The sequence below is a fragment of the Amblyomma maculatum genome, chromosome 3 (genome assembly GCF_055883805.1).
Source record: "Amblyomma maculatum isolate TAMU_Amacu chromosome 3, ASM5588380v1, whole genome shotgun sequence".
In the NCBI taxonomy this organism is placed as follows: Eukaryota; Metazoa; Arthropoda; class Arachnida; order Ixodida; family Ixodidae; genus Amblyomma; species Amblyomma maculatum.
In genome coordinates this window covers 24,271,584-24,292,138 of record NC_139346.1, presented here as the reverse complement: position 1 = coordinate 24,292,138, position 20,555 = coordinate 24,271,584, and the positions used below count along the sequence as shown (strand labels likewise).

Below are 20,555 nucleotides of genomic sequence, written 5' to 3'. Positions count from 1 at the left end.
TCGTCGGAGTGATGCGCTGAACAATTGTCCAAAAGCAAGCAAACTTTACGGCCCTGCCGCTTCATGTCGCGGTCGAATGCCATCATCCACTCGGTGAAAATAGCGCGGGTCATCCATGACTTGTTGTTCGCCTTGTACTGCACAGGTAGGCTACGAGTTCCCTTAAAACAGCGCGGTTTGGCACTTTTGCCTATGACTAACGGCGGACGCTTGTCCGAGCCATCCATGTTTGTGCAAAGCAGCACTGTGATGCGTTTTTTGCTGTGTTTGCCGCCGTGACAGCGCTGCCCCTTGAAGTCGAGCGTCCTAGCCGGCAACATCTCGTAGAATAGCCCGGTCTCGTCGGCGTTGTAAATGTCTGCAGGCGCGAAGTTGCTTAAAATTCCGGCCATGTTACTCGCCTTCCAAGCAGCTGCTCCGTCCACGTCTGCTGACATTGACTCGCCGCACAACACTTTTCCAACGATGTTATGGCGGGCCTTGAAACGGTTTAGCCAGCCAATGCTGGCTTTAAAATCATCAATGCCAAGTAGGCATGCATAGTTCAAGGCTTTCTGCTGGACGATGCTTCCGGACAGGGGGACGTTGCTGGCTCGTGCTTCCACAAACCACGCATGCACTGCTTTGTCCAACTCTTCATGGAGGGGCCGCGTCACCTTTTTGTGCTTCGAGGATGTGCCTGAAGCAAGTGCCATTCTCACGCTGTCCTTATTGCCTAGAATCGTTGACAGCGAACTTGCAGGAATTCCGAAGTCTTCAGCAATTGCCGCTTTCTTCCTTCCGCTTTCTGCTTGGGCGATTATTTGAGCTTTTTGCTCAAGGGAAAGAGTTTTGCGTTTTTTCACTTGCGTTGCCATCGTGTCCTGCGGATGAAAACTCGTCGTTGTCGAAGAGAAAGGCAGCGAGTGAACAACGCGACCACGACACAAAGCCAAAATGGCGGAACTGCAATCACGTGATTTCATGCTTAATGTGGCTTTGGATTTGACTTGGACTTCTCGCCAATAAAACTAGTTTCGGTTTCGATTTTGAACGCGAAAATTTCGTTGAAGCGGAAACGCTCTGCAAAAATGGTTCGTTGTGCAGAGAAATTTAGGCCATTAATTCTTATAGGATACTCGCGGGGAATAAAAAATTATTCGTTGTCGCGGAAATTTCGTTGTGGCGGTATTCGTTGTGGCGGGATTCAACTGTAGTCGATTTCTCCTTGTCGGTCTGCTCTTCCTTTTTGTGCCTAAGCGATGTCTGCTTGTTTTATTTCCTTTGGCAAGCTAAACTATGCCAAGAGTGAAGCTCCGGTGTTCAAATGTGAAGACTAAGTTCAGCAAGGAACTGAGTGGAATTACTGTTAAGCGGATTAATTCACAACCTCTATTCCTTGTGCTGGGGTTTCTACTCATGCAACTACAGCGTGGAAAAAAAAAGTTCCGAGAAGACTGCACAATCTGCAGTGGAGAAGCGCTAAAGCCTGAGCGTTGCTGGCGCACACGGTACATTGCGCACCCTTGTCGAACACAGCCAGCATTGAACGCATCAAAGTTCACCAGTGTTTTATAATTGCTTTAAAGGAAAGGAAAGGCGCAGTATTTCTTACTTGCAGAATCTCGCTGACAAATCTCGCTGACGCGAGACTTTGACACTCATTGCACACTTCTGATCACAATCAAGCATCTATTTGGCTCATTAAATCAGAAACACATCCACTTCCGGTTGGCATGACATCACATGCCTTGGACATCAACATTGATTGTATGGCTATTTCGACTTCTGATTGATTGTTCTTTTACAATTTGGCTATATTTTAGTTAAACTAGTCCCCCTATTGACAATTTTATTTCTGCAGCATCCTCGCATCATCCTCTATCAATCACAACCTTACGTTTGATCCTACCCCTTCTGAAGATGACAGAACGGCTGCAGACACGTTCTGTACATAGGACCCAGCCGACATAGCCAAGGAAGGCTTTCGATAGCCTTAAAAAAATTAGAGGGTCTCTTATATGTCTCTTAAGAAGAGAATGGGGAAAGCATAACCTTCCTTTCCTATCATTTGCCTCTCATTTTTTTGCCTCTTATCGACATTCGTTGCAGTGCTAAATATATGTACTTATAATTGGTTTACAGGAAAGAAAATGCGCAGTATCTGTCCGCTTTCTCCGGAAAGTGCACGGACGATATACCATCGCTCCTGTCACGTGGTGTTCCTTGGCATGCGTTCAAATGTGGCATTGCAGATGGCAGCAACGCTAGACAAAATACATCTCTCGGAATCTCATGGAATATGACAGATCTCGCGTACAAACCTTGCGCGCAACTCTCGCGCACCGGATTTCGTTCAATGAACATAGAAAGGCTTTCACCGTAAAAGAATGCCTTTCATCGCTTTATCCACCATCACTTATGCCTAAGACAGTCCAGAAAGCTGGTACTGAAAGCTAGAAGCGAACTATTGAGACAACTAATGAGAAACCTGGTATACGGGTTGCGCGGTGACGAGGGAGGTCAGGACGAAAACCTTGAAAAGCAGGGAGAGGAACGAATTTAAGAAAGTTGAAATGCAAAGGCGTCCGCCTGCTTTAACGATATGCAGCCACACATATCGTATATACATCGTTAGTCTTGGGGTGTGTGCTTGGTTCGACCTTATCTGATTTCAAAGTTATTTAGCGGGAGCCCGGCGAAACACTGTTGTGCAAGTAGCAGCCGAGGTTTCGCTCCAAAATAAAATTCATGTGAAATTCTGTGTACCTAAAAAATGCAGCAAGAAACATTATTTTTATTTAATTTTCTTTCAGCACGTGACAGCTTTAGATGATTATACGTGAATGAAAATATTATTTTTCTCCCATCCTGCTCTAATCGTCGGTCACTCATTATTAACATTCTGCCGAGGTCTCTACAGATGGTGGAGTCTGTAACATCTGACAACAAAAACAATAGAATGACTACTATATAAATGTTTAGCGTTTATTATATATTAGAATAGGAAAGAAAGCTTGGTATTAAAAAGTGAAGTAAAAAAAACGAATTTATTTCCGAACATGAACCCGGTTGAACCGGTTCAGGCAGGGCCGAACCAGTTTGAACCGGAACAAAATGTGTCTCCGGAGCCGAAACCGAACCTGAACCCGAAAGGCGTGAACCCGAACCCGAACGAATCCGAAAAAATTACGGTTTGACACCCTGCTTGGAATATAGAGCCAGAAAGCCCCAGTTCAAGGACCATGTACAGTATTTCAGTGCCGAGATTGTGCGTTTTAACGGCTTTTTAAAACACTTGCATCAAGGCAATGTTTGTCATAATATAGACGAAAGCCATCCTATAGGTTGACTTGCTCGTCCGATGGTCTGCAAAGTGAACTCAATTTCGATTTATTTTTGGAATCCATGTTTCGTGCTTTGGAGCCCTCTACCGCATTCATTTTCCACATGTGAATTAAACTGGTTGGCACCCAGATTAAATTCGCTAGCACTTGTATTATTGTGTTGGCATTCGGATAAAATTGGTTGGCGCTGGCATTATTCGAGGTGGCGCTTGGATTAGATACGCTAGCGCCTTGATTAAATGTTTGGCACTCAAATTAAATTACACGGCGTGGAGATTATATCAGTCGGCACTCAGATTATTTCTGCTGGCACAAGGATTAAATTCAGTGGGAAAACCTGTAGTGCAGCTGGCGCAGCCAAATCGAACACCAACCTGGCCGCACTGGAACACCAACCTGGCCGCACTCTTCTACTGTGCGGAGCAGCTGCCAAGTGGGGTAAAGGGAATGAACCTCACCGCTGCCCCTGCTGCGCGGGTGGCCAGGGCCAGCTGCAGGGCCACCAGGGAAGCTAGCCACATCTCCTGCTCGTCCTGCTGGGGTGGTGCGCCCAGAGGCGGTGGCCGGCGCCGGTAGTGGTCACGCACTGCCCGTGGGATGTGGGCCCGGTGCAGCCGGGGCCGCTGGCGCTTCAGTCGGAACGGTGGGTGCAGCCGATGCGCCCGCGTCAGGAAGGCCAGCTTCACTGCGTCCTGGTTTATTCGGCTGCCACCCCCAAACCGGTCCCACAGGCGAACCCGCTCTGTCAGGCTCACTGAGTTCAGCAGCTTCTCGTCCTGCAGGCACGAACATTACACACAAAGCTCGCCACTGGCCTGTAAAGGGATGGCACCGAATCCCCGCCATGCACTGTAAGTAGAGCCGTCCCCCTGCTCACCTCTTGATTTTCGGCCATGGCTCGCCCTACAGATACTCTCTAGGGTACTAGGTTTCACACGAGTTTTTCAGAATGCATTTCTGTCGCTTCACGTAATATATGACTGGCTGCAAAAAGGGCATTGCACTTCAGTGGTTCCATTATTCGCTGTCAGTAAATGTGCCATACCATGCGCAGCCTTGGCCTAAGGTTCATCCATGCCAACGGGATACTTCTGGCATGCTCCATGACAATGGTGGGGACCTGTCACTGGACAGTTGGCCTACAGTGAAAATCTTGTTCAATGAACATTCTCCAAACACACTATGGTGTAGCGATGTGCCCACAAAATACCCGGCTTTTGCTTGGTATTTTTCTTGAAGTTGGTAGTATTTTTGTTTGAAGTTGGCAGCAAGAAACACGAAGGGGGCAGACAGTCGAGACCGAGACCATTGGCACTACAAATGCTGATAAGCTTCCTTCAGCAGCAGTGAGCTTTGTTTCTGCACATCCGCTCAAGTACGAGCACCGTCATCCAGAAAAGAATGACAGCTGGAGAGGTCAAAATCATTTTTCAGCACTCAGTAAGCAGATATTTCCACTGTTTATGCAGACAGAATGAGTGACCACACAACCTCTTTCTTTCTTTCACTTGCAGTATTTGTGAAACGCTACTTTCACAATGAATACTGTGCACCTGGTGTACCATACTGTTCATTTTCCAAATTCCTGTTAACCATACAAAACAATTTTCCCACTCCCTTAAGGTTCCATTTGAAGAGACTCCACTGCATTTGAAAAACCCGAAAACAACTTTGCTGGACAATAAAAGTGCGGCCAAACTGAGCCGAGAGCGTGGAACTCACGAGGAAGTTTTCTGCGTGGTTTGGGCACATCCACCGTCCAGTGGGCAGGGAGGCCAGGGGGAACTCGAGGCAGTCGGCATGGAACAGCAGGGGGCAGTAGTCGCACTGGATCAGGGGAGCCCACCGACAGGTCCTGCAACCATAGCTGCCACCTCAGTCCCAGCACAGCCTTGTGAGTAAGTCTGACTACAGTGTAACATGAAAACATGAGTAAACACGGTAACACAGCTCTGCTCATTCCTGGGCCAAAGATCACTAAATCTGCGATCACCTCTTGGTTGTGCAAGCTGTACATTTACATGTCAATGAACTTGGAACACGTAAGCGCATATGGCAGCTGCTTTTCCAAATTACAAAAAAAAAAGGCTGCCCTCCCCATTCTCTGTACAAGGCATCCAGGCACCAAAGGCCGAACCTAGAGGCGTAGGAGGTGAGCACAAGCCGAATAGTCCACCTGGGCACCTCACAAGTAATTCTGGCACTAAGTTACAGTTGCGCTGTACATGACTATCTGTGGTGCCACAATTGATTTCATGGCACTGCCTTCAGCCTACCATCTTCACATTGCAAGAGGTGTTTTCACATGCGTTGCACAATGCACAAAAATAATATATGGACAGAGATGAAGGCTGCACCGCTGAAGTTTTTTCCATACCACGTCCTTGTTCTTTATGCAGAACCAACTATCCCAACCATGCACCCTGAGAAACGTCCGACAGTCCAGTTCTACACAGCAGCCACCGAATTCTGCAATACATTGCCACAACTATGGTCTCCATTGTTTGACCTGAAGATCATTTTTCATGGAAGGATGAAGGTGGAGTGTGAGGTTTCTAGAAGCATGTGGGATTAGAGAAACAATGAAATATGTGCCAGCAAGCATTCCAGTGCTCCTACATAAAGGAAAAGGTTTCCATGTTTTTGACAAGCTGTAATGAACTCATTCAGGCCACAATAGTTCAGGCGAAGGAAGACGAAGACGGCTGGGTGGCAGGCCGTTCTTTTCGCTTTTCGTGGTGCTTGAATTTTATATGAACTGCCGGGCCTCTTGACATCAATGTTACTAGGCGGGGACCGGTAAGACCTGAACGACACCCTGAGTGGCCTTTGGTCAGTGCCTTTGAATCAATTTTTCCCCTTCTCCTATCCGACAGCTGGCGAGTTGGGCCTACCGGCTGCTTGAGGCCATGACCGACCAGGCTGCTCCAGGCAGGCCACCGCCTCCGTGCGACGCGTCCTCCTGTCAGGCGGCTTCTAACATTGTCACGGACCTGACCTCCTACAACCCCGACGTTGCACCTCCTGGTAAGCTTCCGGAGTCCGACCCTGCCTCCCCATCTGCCAGTCTCCATTTGGAACGCGACATGTCTCAGTTGCCGGGAACCCTGGACCTCCTGCCGCGGTCAACTGTGGACTCGGAGTCGCCGAAGTACAACAGCTTGGAACTTGGAACGGACGCTGACGCCATGAGGGTCCATGAGCAGATCGTTGCGGCTATTCTGGACAGGGATAGCAAGATTGGTCCCTCAACCAGGGCAGTCCTCTTACCTCTTGTCTGTGCCCTGTACCGCCACACTGCGCACTTCTTCGCGTGTGCTGTCGCCGAAATGAACCATTCCCAAACACTTCGGACCTCTTTGGCTGCACGAGATCATGAACTGAGTGTCCTCCGAACGCGGCTTGCTGGGGTGACTACCAAGGACACCACGGCTGCGGTGCACCTTTCCGGCGGGAGACAACAGCCCCAGGTCTCTAGGACATATGCTGCTGCAATGAGTGGCTCTTCAATAACTGCTCTACAGGCAGACGCAGCCATTGCAGCCCCTACAGCGACCTCTGACTCGTGTGAGTATCCTGCTTCCGGAGATTCCTGCATCAATCCCCAGCCGCACCAGATGGTTTTAACTTCTGCTGCATCTTCGGACCACGTCGGCAATGAAGTGGTGGCTCTTCTCAAGGCAAACATTGATCCCGAAGTCGAGGGAATCGGGGCTGTTACTCTGCGGGCCTCCCGTCGCACCCTGACGGTTACCTCCAGGGATCCTGAGGACCTCTATCGCCTCAAGTCTGCCATCTCACGGATCGAGGCCACGCGGACCTCCGTCAACGTCCGAATCTCCAAGCAGCGGAATCCGCACGTTCGATTGACGGGGGTTGACCCTGATATCAGGCCAGAGGAGCTTATCTCTGCACTCAACCATCGCAACCCGACTCTTCATCTGGACCCCTCTTCCTGCAAGGTCAGGCTATCTTTTCTACAACGCTCCGGACAGTTCGTTCACGTCATTGAAACAGACCCCCCAGCTTTTGCCCGTCTCTGCAAGGCACGTCGAGTAATCATAGGGTGGACTTCCGTCGAGGTGTGCGAGGACCTGCATGTACCTCTATGCACATTTTGTGCACAGTATGGGCACGCTTTGAAAAAGTGTAAGCTGAGGAACGACCCTTCGAAGGCGCGTTGCACCCGTTGTGCGGGGCCGCATGCCTTGGCAGCTTGCCCGAGTTCCATCCGGGATCCTAACGTTAAGTGTGCCCCTTGTGCTGCCGCCGGTCGCCCATCAAATCATCATGCGGGACACGTGTCATGTTCTATTTTCAATGAACTCTCGGACAAGATCCGCGCGCGAACTAAGTATGGGCCGTGCACGGAACACACGCACAGCGAAAATGGCACACAATAAGAAGACGCATCGGTCTGCAGCCCCGGGCATCACAGTTTGGCAATGGAACTGCCGTAGCTTCAGAAGGAAAAGGGCATCCCTACAACTCTACATTCAGAACCACGCAACTACTCCGGATGTCATAGCCATTCAGGAAACAGGCTGCTCGCCCACTTTGACCGGATACAATACCACCTCCCTATCTGCACGCACTGCAATTCTCGTCAAAAATACTCTCACGGCCATAGACCATACACTCAGCAATCAAGTAATTGAGCATACGCTCACTGAAATACTGCCGCCTACACCAGATGCCCCCAGCCTTTTCATAACGAACGTTTACGACCCACCCCGAGCCAAAGGACACGGCTTCCTCACATTTCTATCCGACATCAAACGCATATCTGGTTCACATACACTGATAGTAGGTGATTTCAACGCTGGACACACAGCCTGGGGATACCTTAAAAACACTCCCAAGGGCACACGTCTGTACAACGCATTTATGCAACTCTCTCTCACCCTCATCACGGACCCCAACGCCCCTACCCGAATCGGCACTAGCACCGCCAGAGACACCACCCCAGACATTACACTGACCAACATTCGCTCTCCCATTTTCTACAACGTACTACCAGACACACTGGGCAGCGACCATTATATTATCCAAACTCAAGTGCAATATGGCGCAAAACAGTTCACATCCAAGAGCCAGCGTCTCACTAATTGGAAAGAATTTCGTGAGCAATTAGCGGTAGTCACTTCCGAGGACAGCAATCTCCCACTGGACGCCTGGGTAGATAAGCTTCAGTCTGCACTCAAACGCACCACTAAAAACATCAAAATCACTCCGCAAGCACCTCAAATCGACCCTCATCTTCTGCATCTCTGGGAGGCAAGGCGAAGCCTCGTTAGGAGATGGAAAAGACAACGACACAACAGAAAACTCCGCCTCCGAATCGCACATATTACCACTGAGGCCATAGAGTATGCATCCAATCTGGCAAACTCGAACTGGCGAAACCTCTGCAATAGCCTTCAGGGTACTTTAGGCACGCGAAAAACTTGGAATATTCTCCGAACCCTGCTCGACCCCACAGCCACCAAACAACAGACAGCCATCAACACGCACCGCCTCATTCACACTACAGCCCAACAAGGCACAGACATCCTTCAATACCTCACACAGCGATACATTTCGCCCCCGCTCCCACCTTCTTCCACGCCCCCATCCCCTCCCCCACCTAACCCAAGGCTAGATGAGGACATAACCACCGTGGAGGTACGGTCCACCCTCGCCCATATCACTCGTAGCACCGCACCCGGGCCCGACCAAATTACATACAAACTCCTTCGAAACCTTGATGATACATCTCTTTCTCAACTCACAGCTTACTACAACCAACATTGGAGGGAGGGTACTTTACCAGCCTCTTGGAAACATGCTGCAATCAACTTCATTCCTAAGCCCGGAAAACCCCTTTCCTTAGACAACCTACGCCCCATTTCTCTCACAAGTTGTCTTGGCAAACTCTATGAACATGTAATCCTTAGACGGCTTCAACCTGAACTCGAATCTACCGGTTTTTTTGCTCACTCTCAATTCGGCTTCCGCCCACATCTCTGTACCCACGACATTCTACTGCACCTGAAAGAGACCATCCTAAACAATACCCTCCATAAACATGCCACACGGGCTATACTTGCACTTGATATACAAAAGGCATTTGACAACGTGAGCCATGACCACATTCTGTCTACCCTTGCCACAACTAACTGCGGGCTACGCATCTGGCGCTACGTTGAGGCATTCCTAACCAAACGCACGGCTCATATCACACTCGGGTCCTACACCTCCCCGACCATCTATTTACCCAACCGAGGCACACCGCAGGGCTCAGTCCTCTCACCCATCCTCTTTAACATCGCCCTAACTCCCTTAGCCCGGATACTCGAGACTATACCTGACCTTCAGCACGCAATATACGCAGACGACATCACACTATGGACTACTAAGGGTTGCCCTGGCCAAGTTGAACAAACTTTGCAATTCGCTACAGATGCCATCCACACATATACAAAGGCTATAGGTCTTGCGTGTGCACCGCAGAAATCTGAGCTCCTAGTCATCAAGCCTTCCCCACGTGCCCCAACCATCACCGTACTCCTTGACAACGCTCCGATACCAAAAGTACCACGGCTCCGACTGCTGGGTCTCCACATTCAACAGGACACTAGAGCCACCTACACCATACACCTCCTGCAGCGCCAAATCAACTAGATAACACATCTCATTCGTCGCATTTCAAGCCGCAATCATGGCCTCAAGGAAAAAGACACTTTAAGACTCGTAGATGCCCTTATCGTTAGTCGACTAGCTTACCACCTCCCCTATCATCACATCACCAAAACCCAACTCAATAAACTTAACGTCCTACACCGCTCAGCCGTTAAAGCAGCCCTCCATTTACCCCGTCATACCAGTACAATTCGGCTCCTTCAATTAGGCATTCATAACAATGTTGAGGAGATCATAGAGGCGCACCTCTCCAGCCAGCAACGTCGACTCCGCACAACATCTACAGGCACTCATCTCTTGCGCTCAATGGGCTACAATACCCCTGATCCCTCACCTCATACTCATATACCCATCCCTCCGCATCTGCGGAGCCTCCTCGAGCTCAAACCCCTCCCACAAAATATGGATCCCGAACACCACAAAGGTCGTCGCGCAGCCCGTGCCTCATATTTTTCCAAACAGTACTCCACACGCCAAGACATCATCTACACGGATGCTTCACACAATCCGGACATTCCTCACATCTGCACTGCTGTATTCGGGGACATTCGCCGCTCAACATTCAATGCCGCCTCCATCCACTGCACTAGCATCGCCGAGGCCGAATGCTTGGCCATTACACTCGCAATTGCACACATCAGTCAGTTGCAGACTCAGCACACCACAATATGCACAGACTCCCAAACAGCATACAGATATCTACTGCGAGGAACCCTCCCACACTCATCTGCTAAAATATTATCTACTCTACCTACCCCTCCCGATACCATCACCACCACATGGGTTCCTGGGCATGAGGACATCCTCGGAAATGAGCGCGCTCATGCGTTTGCCCGAGAACTAAGCTTCCGGGCGCCAGTGGATGTCCTCCCCAAACCTTCATTATACACCACCATTGAACCTCTTGACTACACTACAATTGTTCAGTACTATCGTCGCTGCCGTGCCACGTTCCCGCCACCACATCCCACGCTTTCTCACATCGACAGCACGTACTGGAGACAACTCCAAACACATTCGTTTCCATCGCCTGAATTTGCCCACATATTTCACCCCACGGACTTCCCACCGTACTGCACCACATGCAACGCCACCCCACCCACCCTCTACCATTACTTATGGGAATGCCCACATCCAATCCGCGTTCCTCCCGTCAAAAACCCCACCCCCTCTTCCTGGGAGGCTGCCCTTCTAGCCACGCAACCTGCAGATCAGTTACGGCTGGTCGAGCGGGCTAAGCTAGAAGGAACAGCCAGAGGGCTCCTGGACTAAGAGGTCCTCCTGGGAGTGTTTATATATATTTTTTTAATAATGTTTTTTCCTCCTCCTCCTCCTTCAGGGGCACATGCGCGCAAGAAAAAAATCATCTGCAAGTCCAGCGCCATCCTTTCCCCATCACATCTTCTGCTTGCATGCCTTTTTTCCTGATTTCCCCATTACGGCCTCAGGGCAAACAGGGTTAGTGTACAATATCACTTCTGGAAAGCCATCGTGCAGTGGTACCAAGCATAAACCTGTGCAGCTTTTGTAACATGCAAAAACTTCATTTTGAGCAGCTTTGAAGAGCCCGACTATCAGATGGTAAGGACACGAATTTACATTCTGAAATACAGTGATGCCTCTTGACTTATAGTTCCTTTCAAAGAGAGCCAAGGCTTTTTCCAAAACTCAAGCACTTCGTTAGACCTCCTACCTCGACTTCATCCTGACCCTCAATGAGACCTCGAGAAGCAAGTGTGACATGTGGTGGAGTGATACATGGCTATCAACCATGTCTATCCATTCTAACTGCATCCATGCCTGAAGAATAGTTAACCATCACTGAACAATACAATCAATCAGAAGATCCAGCAATTGGACATCCAACGGCCTGATCCATTTGCGATGACAAACAAATTGTCTTGTATTGCTTCATGCTTTGGTCGAAGCCTTCAATCGAGATGCTTCTGACGCATTCTTTAAATTATAGAAAAACTGGACACAAGTCTTGCCTGTGTCCAGTTTTTCCATACAGTAAGTAATTCAGCGTGTCAAAAGCAACATGTACAACCAAAAAGGCCAAGTTCTTGCTTCCTTAGACTTCATCAAGGCTTGGAGAACTATAAGTGACACAAAGAATGACAAGTATATATCACTCCACAAGGTGGGGTGACGTATACTTGACTTGCACAGCATCCACACCACTGCACGCAGGGCAGCAGTGGATTTGCCGCCCAGCTTTCAAAACACCCACCCACCACCACCTCCCTCTTGGGTTTCAAGTCTGCTATACTCAGGGACAGCTTTTGGTGACTGCGATGGCGCTAGTCATGCCGTTATAGATGCCACAGTGCATACTACTGATTCTTTAGTTTTATTTCAGGATAGAGTCACACCGTTCTAATGACTACTACTTATTTTCTCTCTTGCATCTATGTGCTTTCTCTGCTCTTCCAGTATGCTCAACCATTGCAGTTTGAGGATGCTTCACTGCACGGGTCACAGCCCGTGAAGCAAAGTATCCCCATAACGGTTTGGTTTGGTTTTGGAGTTTAATGTCCCAAAGCGACTCAGGCTATGAGATATGCCGTACTGGAGGGCTCCAGAAATGTCTACCATCTGGGGTTCTTTAACGTGCATTGACATCGCACAGCACAGGGCACCCTTGATTTTCGCTTCCACCACAAAACAGTTGCCGAGGCTGGGATTCAATCCCGCATACTTGGGAGCGTCCTAACCACTGCGCCACCCTGGTAGGGTCTATAACATAAAAGGGCCGCTTGCAAAGAAGCACCACTGTGAAGCCATTGCACTGCAAAGGTACTGGTGATTTTGAAGCATGATGATGATGATAAAGGATTTTAATGGCGCAAGGGCGTCTCAGTCCAAAGAGCGCCAAACACAAGGTGAACAGTCTACTCAAGTTGATGTAATGTGCTAAGTTGTGATGTTTCATGAAGGGATAAAAAACAGTGGTGTATAGGGCCTAAAATTCATTCGCGATGTATGATGAGCTGTGGAAAAAAGGATATGTAGATGCTTTAAAAGATCTCATCCGTCCTCTCAAAGAGGAACGGGCTGAGACCCGCGTCGATAAGATATTACATGTAAAAAGCCTACTTTCGATAAGACTTTGAGCATATGGTTTAAAGGAAACATTGGGTTGTCATCAATAAAAATGGATGGGTGGGCAGGTATTTGATGGTTCCAGTTGTGCACATATAATTAAAACATGAATTACAGTAAGCCGATCACCACATCTCAAACAGTGTGGTGCAGGAGAGTTTGTTAAAAGGTATGTATGTGTTGTGTATGTGTGACCAATTCTCAGCCTGCTCAGAGCTACTTCTTTAAATCTGTCTCGTTTTTCTATGGTGTACCTGCATATCCTTGGATTTATTGTGTGTAGTTTATTTCCTGTTGCTGCGTCCCATTCCTCTTGCCATTGCTGCCGAATCATGTTTTTTATGTGTGGCTTGAGGTCATGATAAGTTATCTTGTCAATGCCTGTCATTTCGAAGGGCAGCTGACGCAGCAAGCCTATCAGCAACCTCGTTGCCTGGTATACAACAGTGGCCTGGTACCAAACATAGTGCAAATTTAAGTTCTAATTTATGGGCAGATATGAGGTTGTAAAAGAGAGAGTTTAGGACTGGGTTCTTATGCCATTTCGAAGATAGGGAGGTTAAAACGCTGAGGGAGTCTGTGTAGATTACTGCTGTACATACTTTGTTTTCAATAATGTGTCTCACAGCTAGCAGGATTCCATGGCATTCAGAGGTAAATATACTTGTATGTCTGTTCAGTGCTTTTGAAAGTGAAAATTGCGGTCCATGTGCTGTACAGGACACTTGAGCAGACTTTGAAGCATCAGTGTAATATTCATCACAAGTGTACTTCGCCTAAAATGACATGAAGTAGGGGATGCGTGCTTCCCCACTTCAAGAAACGACAGGTAACAATTAACATCATGTATTTCCCAAGGAGGAATTAAGTTTTTTATGGAAGTTGTATGAACACTGGCAACCGGAACGTCCAGATGTTCAATATGTGTGGCAACTCTGACTGGATATGGTGGTATCAGAGATGGTTTTCTTGAGAAAAGTGCTGTGCTAGTTTTGTCAAGGATGGATGATCCGGCAACATGGATGATCCAGTTGGCATAGTACCTTTATAGCATAAGTTACACAAGTAAATTTTCTTCTTCGTTGCAGTGAACATCGGTTCGCCTCGACATAAAGACTAGCAATTGCGCTAGTGCGAAAAGCGCCTGTGGCAAGGCGAAGGTCGAGGTGATGCACGGGATCGAGCAATTTTAGAGCAGAGGATGATGCGGACCTATAGATTATCGAGCCATAGTCAATGCGTCATACAACTACACTATCCAGAAGGCTCAGAAGGCAGTCGCGGTCTGTGCCCCATAAAAGGTGAGAGAGAATTTTTAGCAGATTCATTGCTTTGAGACACTTCAGTCGCAAGTGTCTTATGTGGGCAATGAAGGAAAGTTTTTCGTCAACAACTACGCCAAGAAATTTATGTTCCTTTTTAAAGGCAAGGTTCTGACCATTCAGTGCAATGTTTGGGTCAGGTCTGATGCCACGCTGCTTAGAGAAAAGTATACAAACACTCTTTTCAGAGTTAAATTTAAACCCATTGTCATCAGCCCACCTGGACAATTTATTAACACCTAGCTGAATCTGTCTTTCACAAATGGCCAAGTTGCAAGATTTGAAGCTTATCTGGATGTCATCAAAATATACAGAGCAAGAAACGGTTTTTGGCGGCACGCTTTTTAGAGAGTTCTTTTTGACTATGAAAAGTGTGCAACTGAAAACACCACCTTGAGGAACACCATTTTCCTGTATGTACTGCTTGGAGTATGCATTGCCAACACGAACTTTGAAGGTCCGTTCAGACAAGTAACTTCGTATTGTATTGAACATGTTCCCCGTGATGCCGAGAGAACAGGTCGCGGATGATACCATAGCGCCAAGTGTTATCATGCTTTTTCAAGATCGAAAAAGACAGATAAACAATGTAGTTTATGTACAAAAGCATCCCTTGCATAAGACTCAAATGCAATGAGCTGATCAGTTGTTGACCGCCCAGCTCTAAAACTAGCTTGGTTTTGATGAAGAAGACCATTGTATTCAAGGAAATGAAGAAAGCGACGATTGACCATTTTTTCAAAAAGCTTGCATGGATAGCTGGTTAGTGCAATAGGCCGATAACTAGTAGCAAGTGTGGGTTCTTTTCCGGGTTTTAATATTGGGATAATGATAGCTTCCTTCCATGCTTTAGGAAAGCGTCCTGTGGCCCATATATTATTATACAGGCAGAGTAGGGTTTCAAGAGTGTCCACATGCAGGTGCCTGAGCATTCCATGTGTGATCGTGTCAGGACCTGGTGCTGTGTTACCACATGTACCTAGTGCAATCTTCAGCTTCTGCGTGGTGAAAGGGCTATCTTCTTCCTGTGCATGGTCTTTTATCATGTATGTGCTTCCTCTCCTCAGTTGCCTTGTGCCGCTGAGCTGAATATGTATTCAAAGTGTTGCCCTAGTGTGTCTGCTTGATGTTCAAGAGAGTCACCACTGGTGCTGACAAGGGGCGTTGGGATTGTGCTATATCCTTTGAGTGCTCTTATGCTGTTGCAAACTTTGTGTGCGTCAGAATAAGAGTTCACAGAAGAAAGGAATGATGACCAGCTTTCTCGCTTGGAGACGCGTCGAACACGCCTGCCATTTGCCTTTGCACGCTTAAATCCTATTAGGTTTTCAGCCGTGGGGTATTGGCGTAAATTCGACCAAGCCCTGTTTTGAGTTTCATGAGCAGTCTTACATTCTGCATTCCAACAGGGTCTTCGTTTGTTTCGTGGCTTACTTGATGTTTGTGGAATGTATTTTTCTGCAGCATCTGTAATGTACAGCGTGATCAAGAGTTAAGATTCGTCAACGCCTAAGGCAGTAACTGATGAACAGGGCAGAGCTGAGTGTTCCCTGAACATCTTCCAGTTGGCCGCATATTCTTTAAATTTCCTGGGACTAGACACATTTACATTTTTATTGCCTGTGTACTTCACTGAGATGGGAAAATGGTCGCTTCCATATAGATTGTCAATAACAACCCCACTCTATAGCCGCCAAGAGCATCGGGGAGCCAATAGCTAAATCAATAGCTGTGTATGTATTATGAGCTGAGCTGTAGTATGTTCGCTTGCTTTGAGTTGAGCAAACATGATCCTGAGGACAAGAACTTTTCAATTAGTGCACCTCGGAAGTCCGCTCTTGTACATCCCCATAATGGGTGGTGGGCATTAAAGTCTCCGACCAGCAGCCATGGTTTTGGAAGCTGGTCAATCAGCTTTTCAAAAGTTTTGCTACATAGTCTATAATCTGATAGAATATACAGCAAACATACTGTTACTATTTTACCGAATATTAAGGCTTGTATTGCCACTGCCTCTGCGGTAGGCTTGGAATTGTCTGTGCTGAGCACTGCCACTGATTTAAAAGTGTCTTCATCAAAGTTGGCAAGTTTTAGACCAGGTGGTAATACAACAGGTTCGTTAGAGCAGTTAGTCGTCCAAAAAGAAGTATGGCCATCCATGAATGAGATGATGCAGTGGGGAATCAGAATACTTTTCTTCGCGCAGTTGAGGTTGAGTGGTTCAACCACAGTGTCAAACGCATCACTGGCCCAGCTTGAACTAACAACTTGTATAATCTCTGCTGACATTGCAGGAATGATTATGTCGTCCGAAACCGAAAGCGTGCTAGGATTGCTCCGCGAATTTTCACACAAAGCAAATTCAATTCCAGTGCTCACAGAAATGTCTCCATTACGAAAGTCGAGAGTGGCCCCATATTGTTCCAGAAACTCGAGTCCAAGAATTAAGTCATGCGTTGATCGAGCAAGTACTGCAAATTCAGTTCGGAATGTGAGGCCAGCGATAACAAGATTCACGGAACAGACTCCAAGTGCCAAGTGAGTTAAGCGGTTCGCCACCAATACCACACAATGTCACTACACTATCCCAACCAAACATAATTTTAAGACCAAGGCAGTTTTTAAAAACGAGAATTATAATAGAAATGGTTGCACCTGTGTCCAACAACGCCATAGCAAGTACACCGTCCACAAACATTTCAATTCGGTTCTTTAACATCGAAACGGGCAGAGGCATAGGTAAGCTAGAATCATTTGCAATCTCACCTCCATCGGCCGCACTCACTAGTTTCCCGGAGGTGGCGACCGTCGTCGGGGAGAAGGGGAGAGCCGTAGGAGCCGAGATGGTGGTGTCAGGCTATGGTCAGAGGCCGGAGATTCGCTTTGGTTTAGCGCCATTCTGCGTTCTTGTCGTCTAGCTGTTGTTCTGTACTCATTCCGGCCAGGTGTTCTTCTATATAAATCATCATTGTCAGCAGAACACCGTGTATGGGAGTTCATCCACTGTCGGCGATGCTGCTGGTACGGACAGCGATTGCGGCAAAAACGTGAAATGTGGCCGATCATTCCACAGGCATAACACACTGGCGGCTCACATTCATTCGATGAATAAGGCTCATCGTCGCTTGGATTAAACGCTTCATATTCTGGATGTAATCTACGAGGAGGACGAGAGTGCTCGCTGTTGTAGGCATTGATGGTGAGAGGCTGGATGTTCGGGCGATGAGCAGCAGAGCATTGGATGTCCGAAGGAGATGTAACAGAGGGAGCATAACAGGTAGAAGATGGGCTACTGTCTACCGAATAGGTGCCACTTGTGGGGAACGGTCTCCCATCGTCCCCTTTAAAGTCAGCTTTCCCCCACGGTAGTTACTCTAGCTATCGCGGAATGGCGCCAACATTGGTGGTTAACATTAACTATGGAGAGATGGCGCCAGCGTCGCGGCAGCATTGGCAGCACAAGCGCCACCCCTGATCTTGTCACTGTGCATACGGAAAAAGCCAACTCCCTTCTGCATCGGGACCTGGACGCAAGCGGACGTCTCCTCGCGGCACTCCGCAGTCCCCGGCAAGGTGAAGCCTCGTGGGACTTATCCCGCTTGCCCGTCTTGTCCGGCCTCGGAGTTTATCCCCTGCCCTAGCGTGGGCGAACATTCGCCCATAGCCCTGCTGGTGAGTCAAGACGACCTGTAATTATTAGTGTGTTTTATTGCTAGCTGGCGTTGTTGTTATTGCAGCAATAAATGCCTGTTTGTTGTCAGCACGTGTTGTTCCTTTGTTCCCAAGAGCACGGCCCATAGTGGTCAGCGTGCGCACGCGATCACTGGGTGGGGTTGGCTGTTTGGATTGTCAGCTGCGACTAAGCGGGGAAAACGTATTTATCCCCCCATTACAACCCCACACACTGTAGATGGGTCTGACGTGGCCCCCAATATCTTGATGCCTCCGAAGCTCTTCGCGGACGATCTGTTGAATTGTATCTGCCATGCTCGTCGTTTCAGACAAATCCACACTGGCAAAAGTTGTGATATTAGGTAACCGACCAAACTTGGGGATGATACAGCGTCACTTCAGACCTTCAAACGTGCGGCAGTGTCGTGTTACATCAGCAGTTGTATTCAAATCGTCCTTGCAGATGAGAAAGTTGTATACGTCTAGCGCTATTCCTTTGAGAAGGTGGCTCATTTTGTCTTCCTCAGTCATCCGAACATCAACTATTCTGCACAGCTTGAGGACTTCTGTGTACATTGTGCAGGTCTCCCCCGGTACTTGCGCTCGCTGAGCCAGAGTCTGTTCGGCGCTCTTTTTTCGAGCATCGGCATCGCCAAATCCTGCTCTCATTTCTTCCATGAAGCAATCCCAGGTGGTAAGGGATGCTTCATGATTGTCAAACCATGTTAGCGCAGTTTCTTCAAGAAAGAATACCGCATTCGCCAGCTTGGTATTCGCATCCCAGTGGTTGTATTTGCTCACCCGATCGCAGTGGGTGAGCCAGTCATCCACGTCTTCCCCGGGCTTGCCATAGAAGTGCCGAGGTTCCCGATAAGGCTGTGCGGCGGTCGGTTGAGCTGCTAGCATGGGCTGCGTTGCAACATCTGCTTGCGCCATGTTCGTCCGTAGGGGAGGTAGCCCAGCAATGCTCCTGCTTCGGCGGTGTGGGAGAGGTTCCGTGTGATCTATACCCCGCAAACTCCACCACACTTGTTACGAGGTTTATTTACACAGATGTTAGGATGCACTGGAGATTAGCACACCAGAGCGGACAGACCCAGCTTCCTTTTTTGCTTATCCTGCCAAACCTGATCTTCCTCCAATACTGGACCGCGGGAAGTGCGTGAAAATATTATTTTTGTGAAGCTGATATGTAAAGGTACACGGGTATATTTTCCTTGTTACTCTTAAAAGTACCGTTTTATCAGTGTTTAACCGCATACCCCAATTTGTACACAAGCGGGAAATAGCTTCTAAAGTGTCCTGTAATATTTCTTGATCTTTTTCTTCAAGCATTTCTTTAAATATAACACAGTTGTCGGCAAATAATAATGCAGACACCTGCGCAGGAATAACATCTAAGAGGTCATTGATGAAAATTAAAAAAAGGAATGGCATTATCGGCAGTGTGCGCAAAATAAAGCATTTTAACCTGCAAAAAATCCCTGGTTACATATAGGTTTCATTCAAATGTACACACAACGTGTTCATTAAAGAACACTGCTGTGATGCAAACGGTTTTCAGCAGTTTTATTAGGCTATTCGATAATTCAAACTTTTCCCTGTAGGACGAATTAGCTATACGGTCGAACCTCGTTATAACGAACACAGATATAGCAAATTATCGGGTAAAACAAACTAAAATAAAAGCTTGGTTACGTCTATGGTTTATTTCTATGGCAGTTCTTTTTGTATAACGAAAAAAAAGAAATTCAAAATTTGAAGCTATATCGGTCATAACGAAGCAGATTTTTTTATTAAAACGGGTAAAAACACGTAAAGGAGCCGGAAAAAACATCAAGAAATGCAATTTTTCAATCAATCGAATCGCCCGCGTCATTCAGCAGCGGCAACAAAAACTGAGATCACACCCTACTCCCTGCACGCACGGTGATCTCTGAGGTAATGAATGGCCATGACCGTGCCGTGTCATTTAGCGGCGGCGATAAACACTAACACCAACTGCCCATGGTCTCTGAGATCACACCTCCGCGCGTGGTGATCTCGAAAGTCGTGAACAGCTATGGCTGGATTCGAGCGTCGCCGCCGCCGCTGTTTGAGTCTGGCATGCACCGGCTGACAGGCATGTGAGTGACATGTCATCACCATTGCCTCCTCAAGGCATGAGCCCCTGCCGTGCCTCTGCGGCCGACATATGCGCGCGCAGTATACCCAATTCCATTGGCTCCATCACGAAATTATGAGCGGAGGCAACATCCCTTCTTATATTCATTTTTGCTCTCGGACACGGAGCAAAAAACGAGATTTCATGCTTATACCAAGATTTTAATTTTTAAAATTTTGCGTTTCGCACCCTTGTGCTGTCCATATTAGTGCACATGTTGTTTTGTTTTGCTAGCAAGCTTATTTACAGGAATTTGGGCACACTTTTATAACGAATATCGGATAT

At 47.7% G+C, this 20,555-nt stretch overlaps 1 protein-coding gene across 1 annotated transcript in view; it reads right to left on the bottom strand.

The window, feature by feature from the left end:
• LOC146194353 (PHD finger protein 12) overlaps positions 1–20,555 on the bottom strand; it is an 86,634-nt gene that overhangs the window by 57,533 nt on the left and 8,546 nt on the right. Inside the window, exons 4-5 of the mRNA XM_084597361.1 lie at positions 5,049–5,181; positions 3,785–4,102 (exon numbers count right to left, since the gene is read on the bottom strand). Of these exons, the coding sequence (XP_084453487.1) occupies positions 3,785–4,102; positions 5,049–5,181 (451 nt within the window). The remainder of the gene's footprint in view (positions 1–3,784; positions 4,103–5,048; positions 5,182–20,555) is intronic.